General features: G+C 39.7%; 1 protein-coding gene across 1 annotated transcript; it reads right to left on the bottom strand.

Moving 5' to 3' along the window:
- Positions 1-3,325: 3,325 nt before the first annotated feature.
- Positions 3,326-17,062, bottom strand: LOC104836951 (serotransferrin-2-like). The gene is made up of 17 exons (XM_010575787.1): positions 16,982-17,062; positions 14,316-14,479; positions 13,082-13,181; positions 11,858-12,034; positions 11,210-11,372; positions 11,040-11,104; positions 10,213-10,370; positions 8,935-9,121; positions 8,619-8,767; positions 8,305-8,395; positions 7,945-8,115; positions 7,468-7,650; positions 7,037-7,193; positions 6,213-6,295; positions 4,776-4,960; positions 4,199-4,385; positions 3,326-3,435 (listed from the first exon to the last, which is right to left on the bottom strand). Exons 1-17 carry the CDS (start codon positions 17,031-17,033, stop codon positions 3,386-3,388), a joined length of 2,322 nt encoding a protein of 773 aa, XP_010574089.1. The 5' UTR covers positions 17,034-17,062; the 3' UTR covers positions 3,326-3,385.
- Positions 17,063-17,540: the final 478 nt, after the last annotated feature.

Genomic DNA, 17,540 nt, shown 5'->3' with positions numbered 1-17,540 from the left:
TCTTTTTAACAGCTACAGCAGAGAGAGCAGAGCAAAGAAAACACTCAGTTCTCTCTCTTTTGTTTACAATAACTGGAGGAGTTACAAAATGATGTTGCAGTTGCCTAGGTTGTCCCAGATGTTTGTTTGTGGAAACCCAAATATACAGCATTATTCTGTTTTGGTTTAGTATTTGTATGATGATAGAGATGTAAGCTAATTGAGACAAAACATCTCTTCCCCCGCTCCAGCATACAGATGTCAGTCCTGCTTGTGCACTTTTTCTTTTTTCCTTTCCCACCTCTGTTCCTGTTTACAGCACTCGTGGAACAGCCTTGTTCCTTGCAGCTGCTGCTTGTACACTGGGTGTGATGACTGTGCAAAAGCTAGGTATTTGCCACTCTGAGCTGCTTCTGTCCAGATAATGGAAAGAAAAAAGTATAGAGGATGCATTTTTGGGGGTCTTGCATCCATCCCTAGCTGAAGGATATGTACGCTTGCCTTTTCATAAAGCGAACCCACTCCAGTGGGGATTTTTTTTGTATCATCATGGAAAGACATTGTACATATTGCTCACAGAATGATGACTAGAGCAGCTTGAGAAGAATTGGAAGGCTTTTGCTGTGTACTGTCTCTTAGTAGTAAGTTTTGCAGAGCCAGGCAGCTCTTTGTTAAATTTGCTGATTATGGGAGGAAAAGATCACTTTCCAAAAAAAATAAAAAATAAAAATTAGACTTTCATCATGCTACGACTGGGCCAGCTAAGGCTTCTTAACGTATGTTACAGCATTTGCCTGGCTGGCCTTGTGGCTGCATACATTTGAGTTCTGATGCTTGCTGGATATTATTTTCTGCAAGCAATCCTCATTTATTGTATTTGATTTGAGGTGGGCCTTTTGTGTATTATGTTCCAGGTGCTCTTCTAGAATATGGATGGTAACTGTGGATTAAAAGTCTATATGATGCTATCAAGTTAACAAATAGCTCATTGAGAATTTGTACACTTGTGCCATTAGCTTCCATCATGCTCTTGGCATTTTGTTTCTGTTCAATATTGTGTGAATCTAAAATTTTACTGTTTCTTTTGTGTGTGTTTTTAATTTATGGAAATAAATTTTTCTGAGAACCTTTCAGTTTTTTAAGGCCTTTAGGCTTATATCAGTAAATATGCGTGATATATCTGTCTTGCATACGTGGGGGGAAGAGGTCAAATCTCCAAAGAGATTAACACAATTAAGTAACTGGGTGGGCTGTTAGTGAGGCATGGAGCAGCAATTCTAGTGTTCATTCATCCATAGCCATGCTTTAACAGGAACAGAAACAGACCAGGGGGATTTTAAGCATGATCCTAGCTACTATTCATAGTGCTGATACAGCATCCATCTCTTAAGGTAATAGGAGCCAGACAGCACAGACAGTTCCTGCTAGATTCAGAGGTGAGAGATTCACAGCTGAAGTAGGCTACTGGTTCATGTACTACAGTCTATGCAAAGCATCAGACTGGTGCTTTTAAACCAAAGCTGAAGCATAGGAACATCAAAAAGGCCTATTAAGCATCTGTAATGTCTATGCCAGAAAACAACACCCCTGCCCCTTCAACCCTTAAAATCTTATGTATAACCCAGCTTTTCAATTTATTGCTATTCAGCTGCATGCTGCTCTTGGCAAAACTAAGCTGGCAGATACATTTCTTCACTCTGTTCTCGTAACTCCCTTTGAAGTGCAGTATTGCGTGGGTCCTGCAGATGGCATGTAAGCTCCAGTAAAGAAAGGAAGGGAGCACCTCAGAGACCTAAACAAGCATCCTGCTCCTGTTCCCCAGCTTCTTCAGGGCTATAGCTGGCTGCCTGCAACACAGTCTATGAGGATTTTGCTCTGTTATCATTCTGGGACTTGCTTCATTCACCGTTTAGCTTTCCCCTTTTTCTCTAAAGGTAGATGAGTTTGCACTTGCATCCTCTCTCTGTTGTTTGATTAGTCAATGTCAGACAATGGAACAAATGAGATAGAGAAGAGAACAGTCTCAGCTAAGATGCACTGAATCTAAACCCCTTGCTATTGGTCAGACAGATTGCAAATTTTTTCTTTCTCAGGAAGTGAAAAGGGGGAAGAGGGGGGTGACTAAGTCAAACAACAGGAAAGACAAGCTAGGCATGGAACAAACTGTTTAAAACCAGGTATTCTTAGCAGTGTATTTTACAGCCGAGTACTTTACTGCTGCCTCGCATTGGTTTTGGTGGAGGGGTTTTTTTACGTTTTTTCCTTTATATGGCAGATACATGGAGACTATATTGCAGCTAGCATGTCTTCACTATTTGCATGTCATTTATTGCTAGCTAAGGTTAATACAACTGCAATATATGTAGCAAGGACTGGACAGTTTGGAGTGAAGAATTTTTTTTTTTTTTAATTAAAAATCTTAACCTTGCCTGGTTCAGGGTGCATGGGAACAGAAGGTGATAACACTCTTGCAAACTGAAATGAGCCCTGACCATGAAGAGCCATCCACTCTAAATCTTTATCCACTAACAGGCAAAATGAATACATGATGCATTCTGTTCAAAAGGCTTCATATCATGTTCAGGCAGTTTCTGCTTGTAAAACCAATTCTTTTAATTGATAAATCATATTTTGACGCTTCATAGAATCATAGATTCAAAGTTGGAGTTTTTTACAAGGATGAATATCTATTGCTTTCCTTCACCTTAAGGCTGCGAGCATCCAGTTCTGCTCACTATTAGATGCCTTAATACATTAATTTGTCAGATAAAAATATTTTGATTTACTAGTATAAATCCTTGGTTAAAAAAGCAAATACATTCTTCCCTGTTAAAAGCAGAATAGACTACTGATTCTGATAGCAGTTACATATACAACCTATAGCATATGTATGTATTCAGCAAGGATTATCTAGCTGCAACCAAAATCATGGGTACAGGAGGACAATGCTGCAACTACCACAATGTCAGTTGATTTTTTGTTTGCTTGTTTTTTGTATGGAAACAGTTTATAAAGACAAGCAAGGCAAACTGCTACCAACTAACCTGTGCCAATCATGACAGTCTGTATTTCAGTCCATGTTATTGGCCCTGCTATTTCCACAAAAATGCCCATTTCTCCATAGTAGTTGTACAGAATTGCTGATTCTAGTTCTGTGCTGTGGGTTATGCAGACTGGCCTGTGCTGCTCCACATGATGCCATGCTCCAAACAAGAAAGGGGTGACACGTGAGTAGTATTACATTATCATAAACATAAAAAGCTGCTTTAAAAAAAAGACTATTCAGCATACTTTCTAGAGATGACTGTTTCCTTGCTGACTGCTTTGGATAGGTTGGACTTGCATATTTCCTTGTTTTCAACATTGACGGTGATATATATGCCTTGCAAAGCCTCTGTATTAGCTGTCAGTTTGATGAGGATGCACAGATATCGTGTTTGCAGAAGTCTAAGATGCCTGCAAACAAGTAAAAGTATACACTTAAAGATGCTATCAGCTTTAAAAATAACACATTCTTCAGATACTATTCACTAAAACAGCAGAAGAGAGATAAAATTCCCCTTTTGAATTTTAGTCCTTTAACAGCTTAGACTCACAGAAGTCTAATTTCCTGTGTAATCTTCATTTACTTCAATACAGATTTTCAGATCCCAAAACAGCTTGACCCTGGCTTAGAGACAGTTTCAGTTTTAGTGATAGCTAAATGCATACTTCATACAATGGAAAATCATGAAAAAGCCATTCCTTAAGTTTATAAAGGTGTTGATCTTGAGTTCTCTAATGCACTCTTTTTAAAAAGGCAATTATTTAACTTATTTGGAGATTAATTCAAGAATTAAATATAAAATTTTGTTATCTTTTTCCCAAGTTTGGCATATCCAGATGAACATTATATTCCCTTTTCCCAGAACTGATCTTTGGAATTGAAGGGAAAAATTTCAGAGTGGGAATAAAACAGTCCTATTTCAGTAACCTCGTATTTGCTCTAAAATGTATTGGTTATTCTGTTCCTGCAGAGCTCCAGTTTCAGTGCTTTTGGATAGGAGTTGTAAGAGGCTCTAAAGGAGCTCCAAACACAGTACTCCTTGGAAAATTGTTACTAACAGGATTATCTAGAATGTACTTCTCCATTCAGTCTAAACAAAAGGGCAATAGCTATGCACAGAAGGCTTCCTGCTTTGCATTTTTCTCTAACTCACAATTAAAAACTTGACTTTACCTGCAGGTGTACAATTAAATACTGATTCTGCCAGTTGAAAGAAAGACACTCCAAGAACTTCCTGATAGCTCATGTGACTTGCATGAACAAGGTACTGAGTAGTATCTTTGAAAAGCAGATCACTTCCACCATACTTCCTCGACTGAAAGAGATGGAATTCAGAATCCGGTTTGCTTCCCAGAGATTCCTAAACAGAAAAGATATAAGTTCTACAGCTTGAATCATAAATAGCAAGGTTAAGCTGGTGACCCTCAGTTTTACAGCAAGATCTAGCAGAAAAAACGTTCCATTTTCACCTAGCACTGTCCTTATTGGTACAAAAAGATGCAGTTTTGCAGTGGCTTATTTCTCAGCAAAAGTATGACCGCTGCAGAATGGCAACTGGTGCCAAAATGCCCCTTTAGAGAATCCAAATAATTATTTTCTCAATATCCTATGCACATTCTTAATTCTTTCACATTGGACCTGAAGGCACTTCATGTATTTAGTACATAAAGCTTTTGATCTTGAAAGGGTTTTCAGCAGTCATACATAACAAGTGATAACACGCTAACAACTTCCCTGTTTCCTGTCTTACCTGGGATTTCATTAGAAAGTCATAGATTTTAGTGACAGTGACTGGTCGAGTCATGACTGTGCTGGGGGGAATGGGGCCAAGGTTACAGCCTGCCCATTCTGTGACTGCAGCACGCGTTCCATCCTGACACAAGAGTTCAAAGTCAATAGCGGTATAACCTTTTGCCCAACCAGAGCTGTCCAGATCTGAAAAGATGAAGTGAAAGCAAATCCTTTTAAAAAATGAAAGAGAAAACAGGGTGAATCTCATGCAAAATGTTAAAAATTGAGAGGAAGAAGTTTAGCTAATATGTTCAAAACAAATACTCCATGCTACATGGTCGTTTATTAGGAACGCATAAGGAGCAAGGTAGTGTTTTCACTGAGGAAACAGGTCAGTGAACTTAAGCTGCACCTATCAACTAAAAACTAGAGTAATATCAAGGCATATGAACAGCTTATCATATCTCATCTTCATCTGTAATGAGATCGCTTTCTGAAAACAAAGCAATTCAACCTGCATCTCCTTTGCTTCCCCAAACAAACTGCTCATTGCTGCATGAATTCCTGTGGGTTTCCAGGCCCTTACAACTCCACTTGATTTTAGAGAGATTCCTCTTAGAAAAGTCTCTTCTGTTACTGAAATTGCCTAAAATAGAATTTCAGTGTGCTTTATCAGACTGAACAAAATGGGGCTTCCCTTTCTCTTCAACTCTATGAAAAGACAGCATACTTTGGCTGTTAGAGAAGTAAGCAAAATTTAAGAGATTGAGGATTTAAGGTACTGTAGCCAAAACCATTTTCATCAACAAAATCCAATTGCTAGACTGTTGCAAAGATCAGTATTTCCCAGAGGAAATTTTTCATTTCACAGTGTAGTAACAATGTTGTTTTAGAAACTGTGAAAGGCAAAATAATTTGCAGTATTTTTACCTATTAAGCTATTTGGACTGTTTATTCCTAAGTGCCTGTGAAACTACATGAGGAAGTTTTTGTGTCATGATGAAGCCATAGAACATCCCTAGCACAAACAGCCCACAGCATCGCCCTTATCTGCCATTTTAATTCTTGAAACTCTGATTAAAAAAACAACGGGTACATGCGCTATGGCTGCCTATGGGAGAAGGTCTGGTGGGAAAGGTCACTTGCTTTTTAAAGCTTTGAGCTTTCCAAAAATTAGCTCAGTCTCCAAGGATGAATACCACCCAAACACACACACTGATCTTTGCACTCAGTGATTCTTCCTCTTTCCTCTCTAAAACTGAACAGTATCTGAATTTTGAGCTTTACTGGAACACCTACATGCAGGAAGGTTCTTGCAACTTTCCAGTCACAAACACAACTTCATGGACCTAGATTAAACCTGTAAAAGCTGATCCTCATGAGTGATGGTCACTGTGTGGGAAGTAACTGACGCTAATGAACATTCTCAAAGGAAAAGAGAATATCTGCATCTCACTCTCTATGTTCTGGAGTAGGTTAGAGTGTTCCAGGAAAGCTACATCTCCAAAGCTTCTTCCACTGGGATTGCCAACTAGGCACCTAGTGCAAGAAAAAAACCAAGAAGTTATTAGAGAGAGCCACTACACGACGACTGACATTTGGACAGTCATCTGAAGCTAAACCAGGAGTAGCTGGAAGAATCCCTCTTATCTGTAATTACTTGGTTGTTATATGGAACAAGTTAGTGATGTCAATATAGATCTCAGTGGACCGTGTTCACCTATTTGATAAGGCAATCCCTTTCATCCGTTAAAGCAGCTCCCAAGTCAAAGTTGTGGCACAATGTCTATGCAGCCTCACCTGTGCCTAGCCAGGAAAGAGAACGTAATTCAACTAAATGCATTATATATATTTTATAAGAGTGCTTTCAGCTTCAATATTTTTCTCTTCCTCTGTCTTCAACTATTTTTTTTAATGTCTCCAGTCTATTTAATTACCTCCTGCACCCTACACTGCTGCTTACCACATCACCTCTGCTCTCTGACCTTCTAACTGTCTTTCATCCCTTGTTTTTAATGAGTCAGTACCAATGCTTTAAACCTTACATGTTTGGAAGCATTGTCTGGCTCTGGAAATGTTTTCAAGACTGCTTTAAATCACCAGTCAACTGAACATCCTATAGCAACTGCAATGAAAACAAAATAAATGCTAGCAAAAGTTTACATAGCCAGTTGCTTAACAAAAAAAAACAAAAAACAAACCTCCAAAGAAAACCATCAGCAAAATAATAAGCCAATTCTGGCTATTGCTCTGCATTTCTAACTCTCACAAAAAGCTTACCTGAGTGCTCCCATATTGCCGTAGTAACGTTCATTGTGACTTGCAGCACATCTGCTAGATACTCGAGCCCCTTCCACCTCACTGTCTCCAATGCACACCTTGCATAGGTTTCCATCGGCTCCTGGCATGCAGCCCTTCCAAAAGTAATTCCGATAAGCTGAGTAAAGAAAACTGAGGTGAGATTAAGGCAAGGTATTCCAAAGGCTCTTCGCGCATGGGAAAAGACAGGAATGGAATTCCTTCCTAATAGCTAGCAAGAAGAGGGCTAAATAGTGTGAAGAATCACAAATAGTGAGATGGGCGGCACCCTCTGAGACTTGCAATCGCCACTTGCTCATCAAATCCTCATGGCCCCATCTCCATTTTACTCCCAAATTTGGGGCTTCAGATTTCCATAGTCTAGTCAACAGATAACCTAGAGCAGCTCTTACCAGAGCCAATGTCACAGTTCTCAGTATCATTCTCCAGAGTTCCCACTGTGTATCTGGAAAGAAGTAACCATCCTCCAGGACTATACAGGTGACTGTGGCAGGATCGCCTTCCCCTAAGGTTATGGATGTTAATCTGTTTGGCATTTTTCTTAGTTAGGGCAACAGCATAAGCAGACGGCAGTGCTGTAAAACAATGACAACAACCAGTGATACCAAGGGAATTAAGTATTCCACACAGGTACAGCCCCCCTCTTCCCTCCCTCATCCTGTCACAGTATCTTCAGTTACAGTAGAGGATCTGTATTCTTTGCTTAGCCACAAAGCTCTTCTAGCTGCGTGGCATTGTCTGTAAAGCTCCTACTGAACATGCACAGCAAATTCTTTCCCAAATCAACATGCAAATACATTCCTACATAAATCCTAGAGGCAATCTCAGGAAAATTGAAACCTTTTGCCTTCTCAAAGTTGTCCTGTTACCTTTGCGCTTAAGAAGCATTAGTTTCCCTGTTTCCTCCATGCTCTCAGCAGCTGGGGCGCAATCTCCCCCTGGAGAGGAGAGACAACCATTAAGGATCTTGTGACTGCTGTCATTCAGATTACATGGCAGCACCCCATCAATCATCTCGAGCCATGTCAGCATCTCTGTCCCTTTTACAGAAGAGATATAATAAACAGCCAGACCAAATGCTAGAGTGGAAGAGCTGGGAAGAGTATTTGGACATATATATGGATTCCTGCTTCCATCACAAAACATCACAAACTGTGGAAATTTAACTACATTTTTAATGGTACTTTTTTGATTCCCTCCCTTCTTGCTAAGGTCACGTGAGAACTTACCGTAACATTCTGCAGCTACAGGCACCAATCCACACTTCCCTGCAATGTAGACATGTGTTGCGTCCAGGGTGACTGCATCAGCCTCACCACTCTGCCAACAGCATTACAGAAAATAACAAAAACAGGATTTGCATGAATTGTGTAACCAAGCAGCTGTACTTCCCCACTGGTTGGAAATTCCCCTGCATAAATTCCCTCTCATTCCCACTGGTTTCTCTAGTGTACAAGCTGTTTTTCCTCTTGTTCAGCTCAGACAAGGACATACACACCCTGTGCTGTCTTATCATATACTCTGACCAGAGGGAGTCTCCTACCTTGATCATTTCAATGCATTTCGTCATGGAAGTTGCTTGGACACAGACTAATGGGTCGGATTTGATACTCAGCGCCCACTCCTCACATTTGCGAAGCTCAGCATCACTGATACAGCACCAGCGCACAACACTGTTGTCCAAAGAGCTCCCTGAATTAGAAGGAAGGAACGCAATGAGACCATGTCACCTATGCACCAATCTGTTCTTTCTTAAGGGACGTTTAGGTCTAGGCACTGTGCCTGGCAGGGAGGAATAACATGGAAAGAGAACTTTTTCTTCCCTTTCCTTAGCTACAGTCCTCTAGAAGGCTTCTCACCTTCATGGCCTAGTCCCTTAAGGAGAGCTACATAATCCAGACCAAGGATATAGGCAATCTCTAGCTGCTCCTCAAGAAGCTGCAGGTGCTGCGTGGCATCTCGGAACAGCAGGTTCTTTCCCCCAAAGGGTGCTGAAGCGAAGAGTTCAAACCTGGCTCTTTCTTTTCCTTTTCGCCCAAAGAGGCGCTAGGACAAGAACAAAACTTTTAATTGCAACAAATCTGTTCATCCTTCCAGTAACAGCCTCATCCTTCCCTCCCTTCATATCAATCGTTTGTAACACAGCACTCAGGGTTCCAGGACAGTGGGACAAAGCCCACAGGTACAGCAGTGAGTGGATGGTTCCAGTCCTAAGAGCATTATATGATTCACTTTTTTGAAGAATTTTTTCCCATCTTAGTTATTCCAATTTATTGGGCTATGCTCAATGTCTCCTACCCTGGAAAGGCAACTGAGGGAGTGTAGCTGAGTGAGAAACATTTGTAATAAAGATCAGTGCAGTAAAGGGGTGCAAGATTTCTTGTGCTTTATGATGGGGAAGTACTGTGTGCAAAGTAGCTCTGTTCAGCCTGATGGTACTGGAAGAGAAGAAAGCACGGAGAAGTGTACTAGGAATAGTGCTGCATAGCCCTTGCTATGTATGGGGGAACACAGCTAAGATGTGTTAATAAGTGCACTGACAAAGGCTTATGACGATCTCTCAATAAAGAAGAGATTTTGTACAACTGCTATCTACCAGAGTCTGCGTGACTGCACAACCCAGCCCACTGGTTTGAATTTTTCACTGTCTACTGGACTATTTTAAGGGCCAGAGGGCTTCATAAATTCTTTAAATTTGATTTAAATACGCATTTCAGGTTCAGCTTCAAATAGATTCCTGGATGTCAAGGTAACAGATACTATTTATAAGTTGAGAAAAAGTGAGGAACAAAGGTGAACCCTGCCTGAATCTATGTGTCTCCCTCAGCTACATAAGAATTCACGTAAGTTCCAGGTCTGGATGAACATCATTAGCCATTTTCCAGTTTGGGTGTTATGGCATCTTCCCATCTTTACTTATTTATTCCCACCCTTCTACAGAAGAACACTTTAGAGAAAATGAAAACCTTCTTCCAGAAGCCAATGCAGGATCCTTCCCCAGAACAACCAATTTTTTGTGCTTTGTTCACACTAACTATAAATTTCTCAAGAAAGAAGGCAAACTGAGTGGTAATCTCCACACAAAGATGGAAGAAAAACCTGTGTCTGGAGATATACAGCTTGTAATATCCACTCACTTGGATCATGCTAAGAAATTTGTTGGTGATCTTCTGGAAGTTGTGGCGGGTGATGACACCACGGCCAGGCCCCTTGCCCAAGTTACAGGTGCTGTATTCAGTCAGCTCAGCTGTAGTCCCATCAGGACATAAGAGTTCATATTCCTGTTGTTCTGACTCTGAAACAAGGGGATACTCATGAATCTATGAAGTGAGACATGACTTGGCAGCAGGCACAGAGATGGAAGGTAAAACGTTTTTCAGAGGAGGTTGCTCAAAGATTATGCAAGCAGCACAGTGTGCCAAGCACACTTGGGAAAGTTGTCTTTGATACGCTCTTCCCTTAACAAAGAGAGGGACCTCAGCCAGGGATACTCCAAAATACTCTTTAAGCTGTACCCCTGTAAATATGTTTGTTTAAAAATACTTACCTGTAACTACTACTGCTAATCACCTTCAAAAACATCGGTACAGAGCTCGACTAAGTTTAACAATACAAAACAGGTATACAGGAACTGCACATTCTAGAAGCTCAATACACTGAATTTTAAAAGGAACCTTATAACTCAGGCAATGCAAATACTGCATCAGAGACTTTAGGCTAAAGAAATCACCTGTATAAAAATGTCTGCTCCTATTCTAAGAATCTCCGGTGAGCAAATATTTCTCACTTACTTTTTCCTCTTCTGTTTCCTTCCGACTTGCACGGAGAGCCAAGAAGTACCACTGAACTGCTTGCAGGGATTGAATTTTCCACAGAAACAACAAAAATATAGGTGTATCCCCCAAATCCCATGCAGGAAAGAGCACAGCCAGAGGTAAAAAGGAATCTGAGTTTTTAGGATTACCTGTGGCACTCGTAATTGTTAGGTGATCTAAAAAGGCAACATCTGCCACTCCATTCTTCAAGCACCTGCAGAAAGACAAATGGCATCCTATTAACATGTCACCTGCCTTTTCCTCCCTCACAAGTTCTTTTTCCCCAAAGGTAAATTCATAGCAGTGTCACAGAGCTCACCTGAAGGCTCCCTCAGAGTCATAGAAGGGTTCGTTACTGCTTGTCTCACAGAAGTGGTTCTTGTCTCTGACATAGGATTTTTGTCCTTGGCAGAGAGCACACAGTCGAGGAGCAGCAATACCAACCCCAGGGATGCAACTTGCATTGAAATACTCACTGATTACTGCAGATAAGGAGGGGCAGGGGGGAGGAAGAAAGAAAAAAAGTCAAATAGGAAAAAATGGAAGAAGGAAAAGGGGCCAAACTTATCATGGACATTATTAGGACTATGGTGCTTTAATAAATAAATAAATAAATCAGCATATGTAGCTACATTGTTTAAACTGTAAATTTGAAACATTTGCTGGAAACAGAGTGATCAAATTTTGCTTGTTTAAAACCATCTTTGTGCCGGTTAGATATTGCAAAGATTTGTTCCCTGTTGCATAGAGAACACAAAGATTTCCTGTTTTGGTAACAATTCTGCTGCTTTGAGATCACTAGAAGAGTTCTGAAAAGAGCTAAGAGCCAGTATCAAAAACACTCCAAGAGGATATCTCATCCACAAAGCCCTTCAATTTCTGCACAGCTCAGTTCATTCTACATCTGTTTGCATTTCACTCACTTTTGCTGAGGGCGAGACATAGCCCTATGGCTCCTATTACCCACCTTGGCTCAGAGGTTGCGCCTCATCCCAGGAAAGATAATTTCTTGCAAGGAGAAAGCCAAGTGGAATATTCCAGCCTGATGTCCATCTGGCTCCATTGTGGCAGCTGCGCACACCTCGTAGCCTCTGGATATCCAGAGTTCCTCGTTTGGCAATGGCCACAGCAAACATACAATTTCCTGCGATAGGACAAAATATGTGACAGAAATAACTAAATCCCAATTCTGCAGCTTCCATCTGTGTACAGGAGTTCAACTACTTCTGTGAACATGGCTAAGGAAAAAAAAATCTAGACATATGAAACATATGTACTCTACCATATACTGGCTACACAGCACCTCATCAAACCGAGCAATGCAAGTGATGCGCAAAGCAAGAACACAAAAATCTGTCGGAAAAGGCTTACAAGATCATCCAGCTCCATCATCCAATGCAATTGCTTCTCAAGAGTTTTGAACATTTGTATCACACGGTTTAGGTATTGTAATGGAAAGAACTCCTATGTCTTATCCTCAGAACATGCTTACCACCTGAAACATATCAATTCCACTATGATTTCATGGTTCTTCAGCCAAAACAAAATTAACTTCTGTTCTTATACTATCCCCTTCTTAGTCTCTTCCTACATCCATCTGCTAATTTGGCTTCCTTCTCAGATTCATGTCCCACAAGTATTTTCTGCTGTATGCTTGATTTTGGCTCAGACTTACTTATTCTTGCCTTATAAATCATTCATTGCACGGACTGTTCAGCTCTGCCAGGAATGAAGAGGAATCTTACTGTAACAAGATTCTCCACCTTACATTATTGTCTCTTTAGGGTGAGAAGGAGAGAATTAAGTCATGAGAGAAGCTAATCTCTTAAAGAACTACTAGTAAATGTTCAGCTGCACTAGTAAAGAGCATGGTATAAGAATTGACACAGATTGAATAAACCCCTTCTTATTCCCTACAAGACGTAGAACTCCTTGCGGGCAAGCGCTGATACAATTTGTCCTAGTGACAGTACCACAGGCAGAAAGGCTACTAGATACAAAGCACCACTGGTATTTTATTCATCACCACTAAGTATTTTAGAAACAGTTGTTAAGTCACCTCCGTACTCCTATAAAGTTAATGAAAACTTATAGACTTCTTTTCAAGAATTCTTGAGCTTTGCCTTTCACTGCACAGCAGTTTATTAACCAAATCAGAAGTACAGCTTATTCTTTTGCTTTATGAACCTACCTTGATCATAGATCTCCTTTGCCACCACTGTCAAACCATAGAGCTTTACAGCAGAGTAAACATCTCCAGCATCCAAGGAGGCAGCATCTGCTTTATTCACCTTAAAAACAACAGCAAAACCCTCAAAACAAGTGTGTTTACAGGGTAAAAAACAGAGCAGCTTCAAGAGCAGAGTTTTTGCCTGAGAAGTAGTAACCAGTGATTTTTACAAGCATTTGCTTTGCTTTTAATTGAATCCCTGCTACAAAGCATGGTGAAATGTTAGCAATGAAGGCTGAGTTACCTTCAAAAAATACCAGTTCTTTTCCAGTAACATCCTTTCTCACCTTTTCTTTGGGCCTTCCATTCCAAAAATGCTATTCTGATGCCACTGAAGAGAAAGGCAATCCCTATTTCCTCCTACTGCTCCCCCAACACTCCAAATCCTTCTCAGAGTTCTCTTGCCTATAATCTTTCCGTAACCCAGAAAATGGAACTGAAGTCTATTAACAAGGGTTGCAGGACTGAATGAAAACACAAAATAAATTATTCCCTGAACCAACAAGAAAGGTTTTCTTTGTTTTGTTTTCCAGGTCAGATTTGGACTCCATTGAGGGCAACTGGGACTGAATGAAAATGGAAACTGAAATTCTCTATCCCAGTCAAGTTTTAGGTATGTTAATGAAATTATTCTACAGCACATGCTTATCTTCCTTTTTCATTAGTGATTTTTTTTCAAAGCATATAGCATTATGAAAATTTCATTCCAGAACTGGTCAATTACAAGAGCTTACACTTACAAAACGTCTGATGTCTAACTTTTTCAAATTAAAGGTTTTTATATGAATAAAGGCTTTGCTCTTTACTTCAGAAAAGACTGACTAGGGGCTAAAAATAGCAGGGAAGAAAGGGAAGAGAAAATATTCATTATAGTCAGAGTAGGACCAAAATCCACAAGCAAGGGGAATGCTCTGAGCACGTTTTAATTTACTAGTTTGGTCTTGTCCATTTATTTCCAAGCAGCTTTTTACTTATTTCCTGGAAATTGCAAGGACATTAGCTGGGGTAAAATAGTACATCTAGTAGAATGCTCATGGGTTTTAATTCTTGCCTCTTAAGCTACCGTGTACTTTGTCATATATGCAATACCATCATTTCAGTATCATTTTATTCTCCCATGAATTCTGTTTACCAGTTACTTCTTCAAAAGAGGATTTGAACTCAAAATCAGTTTTAAAAATCTCTGTGAACTCACCCTGATTTTATCAATGCAGTCATGTGTATTGTGGGCTCTGATGCAAGAAATCCTAGCAAACGAGTTGACAGTAGCAAGGGGCAGCAGACCCATAAGTGCTTTGGACAGTTCAGCACACTTTCTCTGTTCTAGGTCAGAAAGGGTGCACCATCGGAATTTCTTCCCTGGACAATCAAAAAAGAAGTCAAGATTTGCAGGATTTAGTGAAAAAAAAACGACCTCAGTTTAAGACCTTATGGAAGAAGGAGGTTATTTTATTTTATTTAACTTCACAAGTAAGTTGATTTTGCTCACTCACACTCACATATCCATATACTTACAGGCACCCAAGAGATGTGCCCAAGCGGTCTGATCAGGATCACTTTTGCCCAACAAGGAGGACAATGAATGTTTGCTGTTGAATCTTTACTAAGTCTCTTTGCTTGTTCTTGACTGGCAGCAACAAACTAGTTTTTGGGTAGATTTTTCAAGAATCAACAATTATTATGGCATGACCTTTTGCCTCAGAATCTTCCTTGCTTCATGCTCCATGAATTTTAGGCAAGGCTGTCACCCAAAATGAGGAAACAAAAGCAAGGACATCTGTATGGCTATGGTCTGTTTTCCTGTTGGGATAGCAAGAAGAGGAATGGCACTCACAATGTAGGGTAACCTTGTTAACATCTTTCTGTTATCAGACTGCAGTTTTTCTCCTAACAAGTCAACTGTGATGTGACCTTATCAGAGCACAGACCTCCTAATCTTGATGTAAACAATGCATTCCCCAGGGTTTATCAGTTTTATTGCTGTCAGTTGTGTCCTTGGTTATCAATACAGGCCATTCTTCTAACCTTTGCTCTGCTGTTTCCTCTGATGCTTTCACACACACATATTCCCATGCATAATTTATCCATACCAATCTTAATATTTCTGTTACAAAGTTCTAGTGATTCAGAACTAAGCCTGCGAAAGAACAAGAAATATGGAGGGAGGATGTTAAGAGCGGATCAAGTTGCTTTAGCTTTGTTGAATTTAGTCTTTGAAGAGGGGATTGTTGTTTTTTAAAGAGACAATAACTACTGTTCCAAGTGCCAGGTGTCTCACAGCACTGAGCTACATGCTGTGTTAGAACAGCATTTCCCACTGAACACCATGCTTTGTTACAATAGTATTTTCTTCCCATTTTCTTTCCAGACAAATACTACCTGATTTTAAATAAGACGCATATCAGAGCTCCAGGGTCAGAGAACCTTAGATCAGAGGAGACATATGAAAATTTTAAGTTGGAAGAAATTGACAATTAAATGCTACTTTATAATAGACTAAACCAAACCCCTCAACCCAGGAGGTGAGGATCTAGGACTATTCAAAATTACGATGGCAATTCTGTGACTTGGACCTTCTTCTGTTTCTAAACAATGTACTGTCTAAGTGTTTCTTCAGCAATGACAAGTACCTTGCTGGATTTCCCTCAAGACAGAGAGGTTTATCTTCCATGACAACACCCACAATGAAAGACAGGAACTAGGGACAATTTGGTTGTTGACAATGAAGAATCATGTACTATGTTGAACAGAGTATTGAATAAACATTAACAACAAAATCCTCAAAATCTTACTTCTTTCAAGCAGGAAGTTAGTAAGAATTATCTTCATTTCTGGATGCCAAACAAAGAGATTAAATAACCTGCACAGGAACACTGGGCAGAACTGCAGCAGAACTGAACTATTCAGTTGTCAGATCTTTTTCCAGCTGAAAACTAAGTACCCAATAAAAAGAACCCAAAACAGCACCAGCAGAAAGAAGGGGTTAAGAAGATGCAAGAAGGTGAAACCTCCTTTTCTACTAGGAGTCGGGGGTATGATTGGTTTAAATTGACTATAAAGCTACATCTTATGGGAGTTCAGACACATCAACAAAATTTTCTCTTTTGCTTTACACTCCAATTTTATTCCATCTTGGACGTACTATGACTTATTTTGTATTCTTCCTATTAAATACATTCTACTCTGAAATACATCATCATATACGTCTCAAGAAGATACTATACATTTAAGGAGAAAAAAAGTTATTATTATATATAAAAATACCATGCAGTTACGTAACTTAAGAGAATCTTATACCATGTAATGAAAACCAGGACTGAATGAATAGAAAACACTACATCATCTCTAACATTGTCATTTCCCGGTGTTTAAGCATTTGGCTCTCTGGCGATCTATTAATATTAAACAAAAATATTGCCTGGAATAAATAATGTTTACAATTAAAACATTCAAGTTCTTATTTCTTTGAGCATAGCATCAGACATTAGTATTCCACTTGTTTTGATGTTAATTCGGCAAAATTCCAAAAAGAACCCGTTGTGGTTTTAGAGGGGAGCAGCTTGAAATAACACTGATTCATTTTGACAGCTTTTATGAGTATGCAGACCTCAGCTATTCAAAGGAAACAAGCCTTCACTGAATTACTAAGAAACTAGTGTATCAAGCTGCTTCAAAACTAACAGGGTCACCATCTGCCAATGATCAAACACGAAAAATACAGGCAAATGGAAATCACAGGCATAGCTCTAGCTGCAACTTCTTTGCACAGAAGAAAATAAAACCAAAGCACATATTAGAGTTTGTATCCTGGTAACCCATCCAGAGGTCACCTTTCTCTTTCCCTCCCTGTATCAGCCTTACCTGAAGACAGCAAAGTGAAGATGATTAGGACAATTAAAATCACTGTCTTCATGATTACAGCAGTTCAGCAAGGATCCTCTCTCTATCCTGCTGCTCTGCCTTCTCATACCAGGAATTCCACAGTGATGACCAAAGCTTCTGGAAGATAACAAAGGGGTTTCAGGCATCAACAAGAATAAACCAAGATTTAAGGAAAAAACCAAACTGCCAGAGGATGGTATATCCTTGTATGCAAATGAGAAAGGGACAGTGTCCTATTCCTATCTATAGATGGAAAATACCCGTGCATTTTCTGCTTCGTTATGAACAGACAGAGGAAGAAATGTAAGCCTCTGCTTTTGAAACAAATTGTGCCTCTCCTGTTTCAAAAGGCACCAAAGTGCCTTTGGGAGATAGATAGGTAAGACTTACCTCTATCTTACAAAAAAAGATATCTAAAGCTGAGTTGTCCAAACTACTGAACATATCTCTCTACAGAATATTGAAGGGACCTTCTCACCTTATTTTTTCACCTGATAATGGTTTATCTACTGAGTATTTTTAAACAAAAAGTAATCCC

The sequence above is a fragment of the Haliaeetus leucocephalus genome, unplaced genomic scaffold (genome assembly GCF_000737465.1).
Source record: "Haliaeetus leucocephalus isolate CR32 unplaced genomic scaffold, Haliaeetus_leucocephalus-4.0 Scaffold13, whole genome shotgun sequence".
Taxonomy (NCBI): Eukaryota; Metazoa; Chordata; class Aves; order Accipitriformes; family Accipitridae; genus Haliaeetus; species Haliaeetus leucocephalus.
The sequence above is the reverse complement of the archived record's forward strand: the minus strand, read 5'-3'. Positions and strand labels throughout refer to the sequence as shown.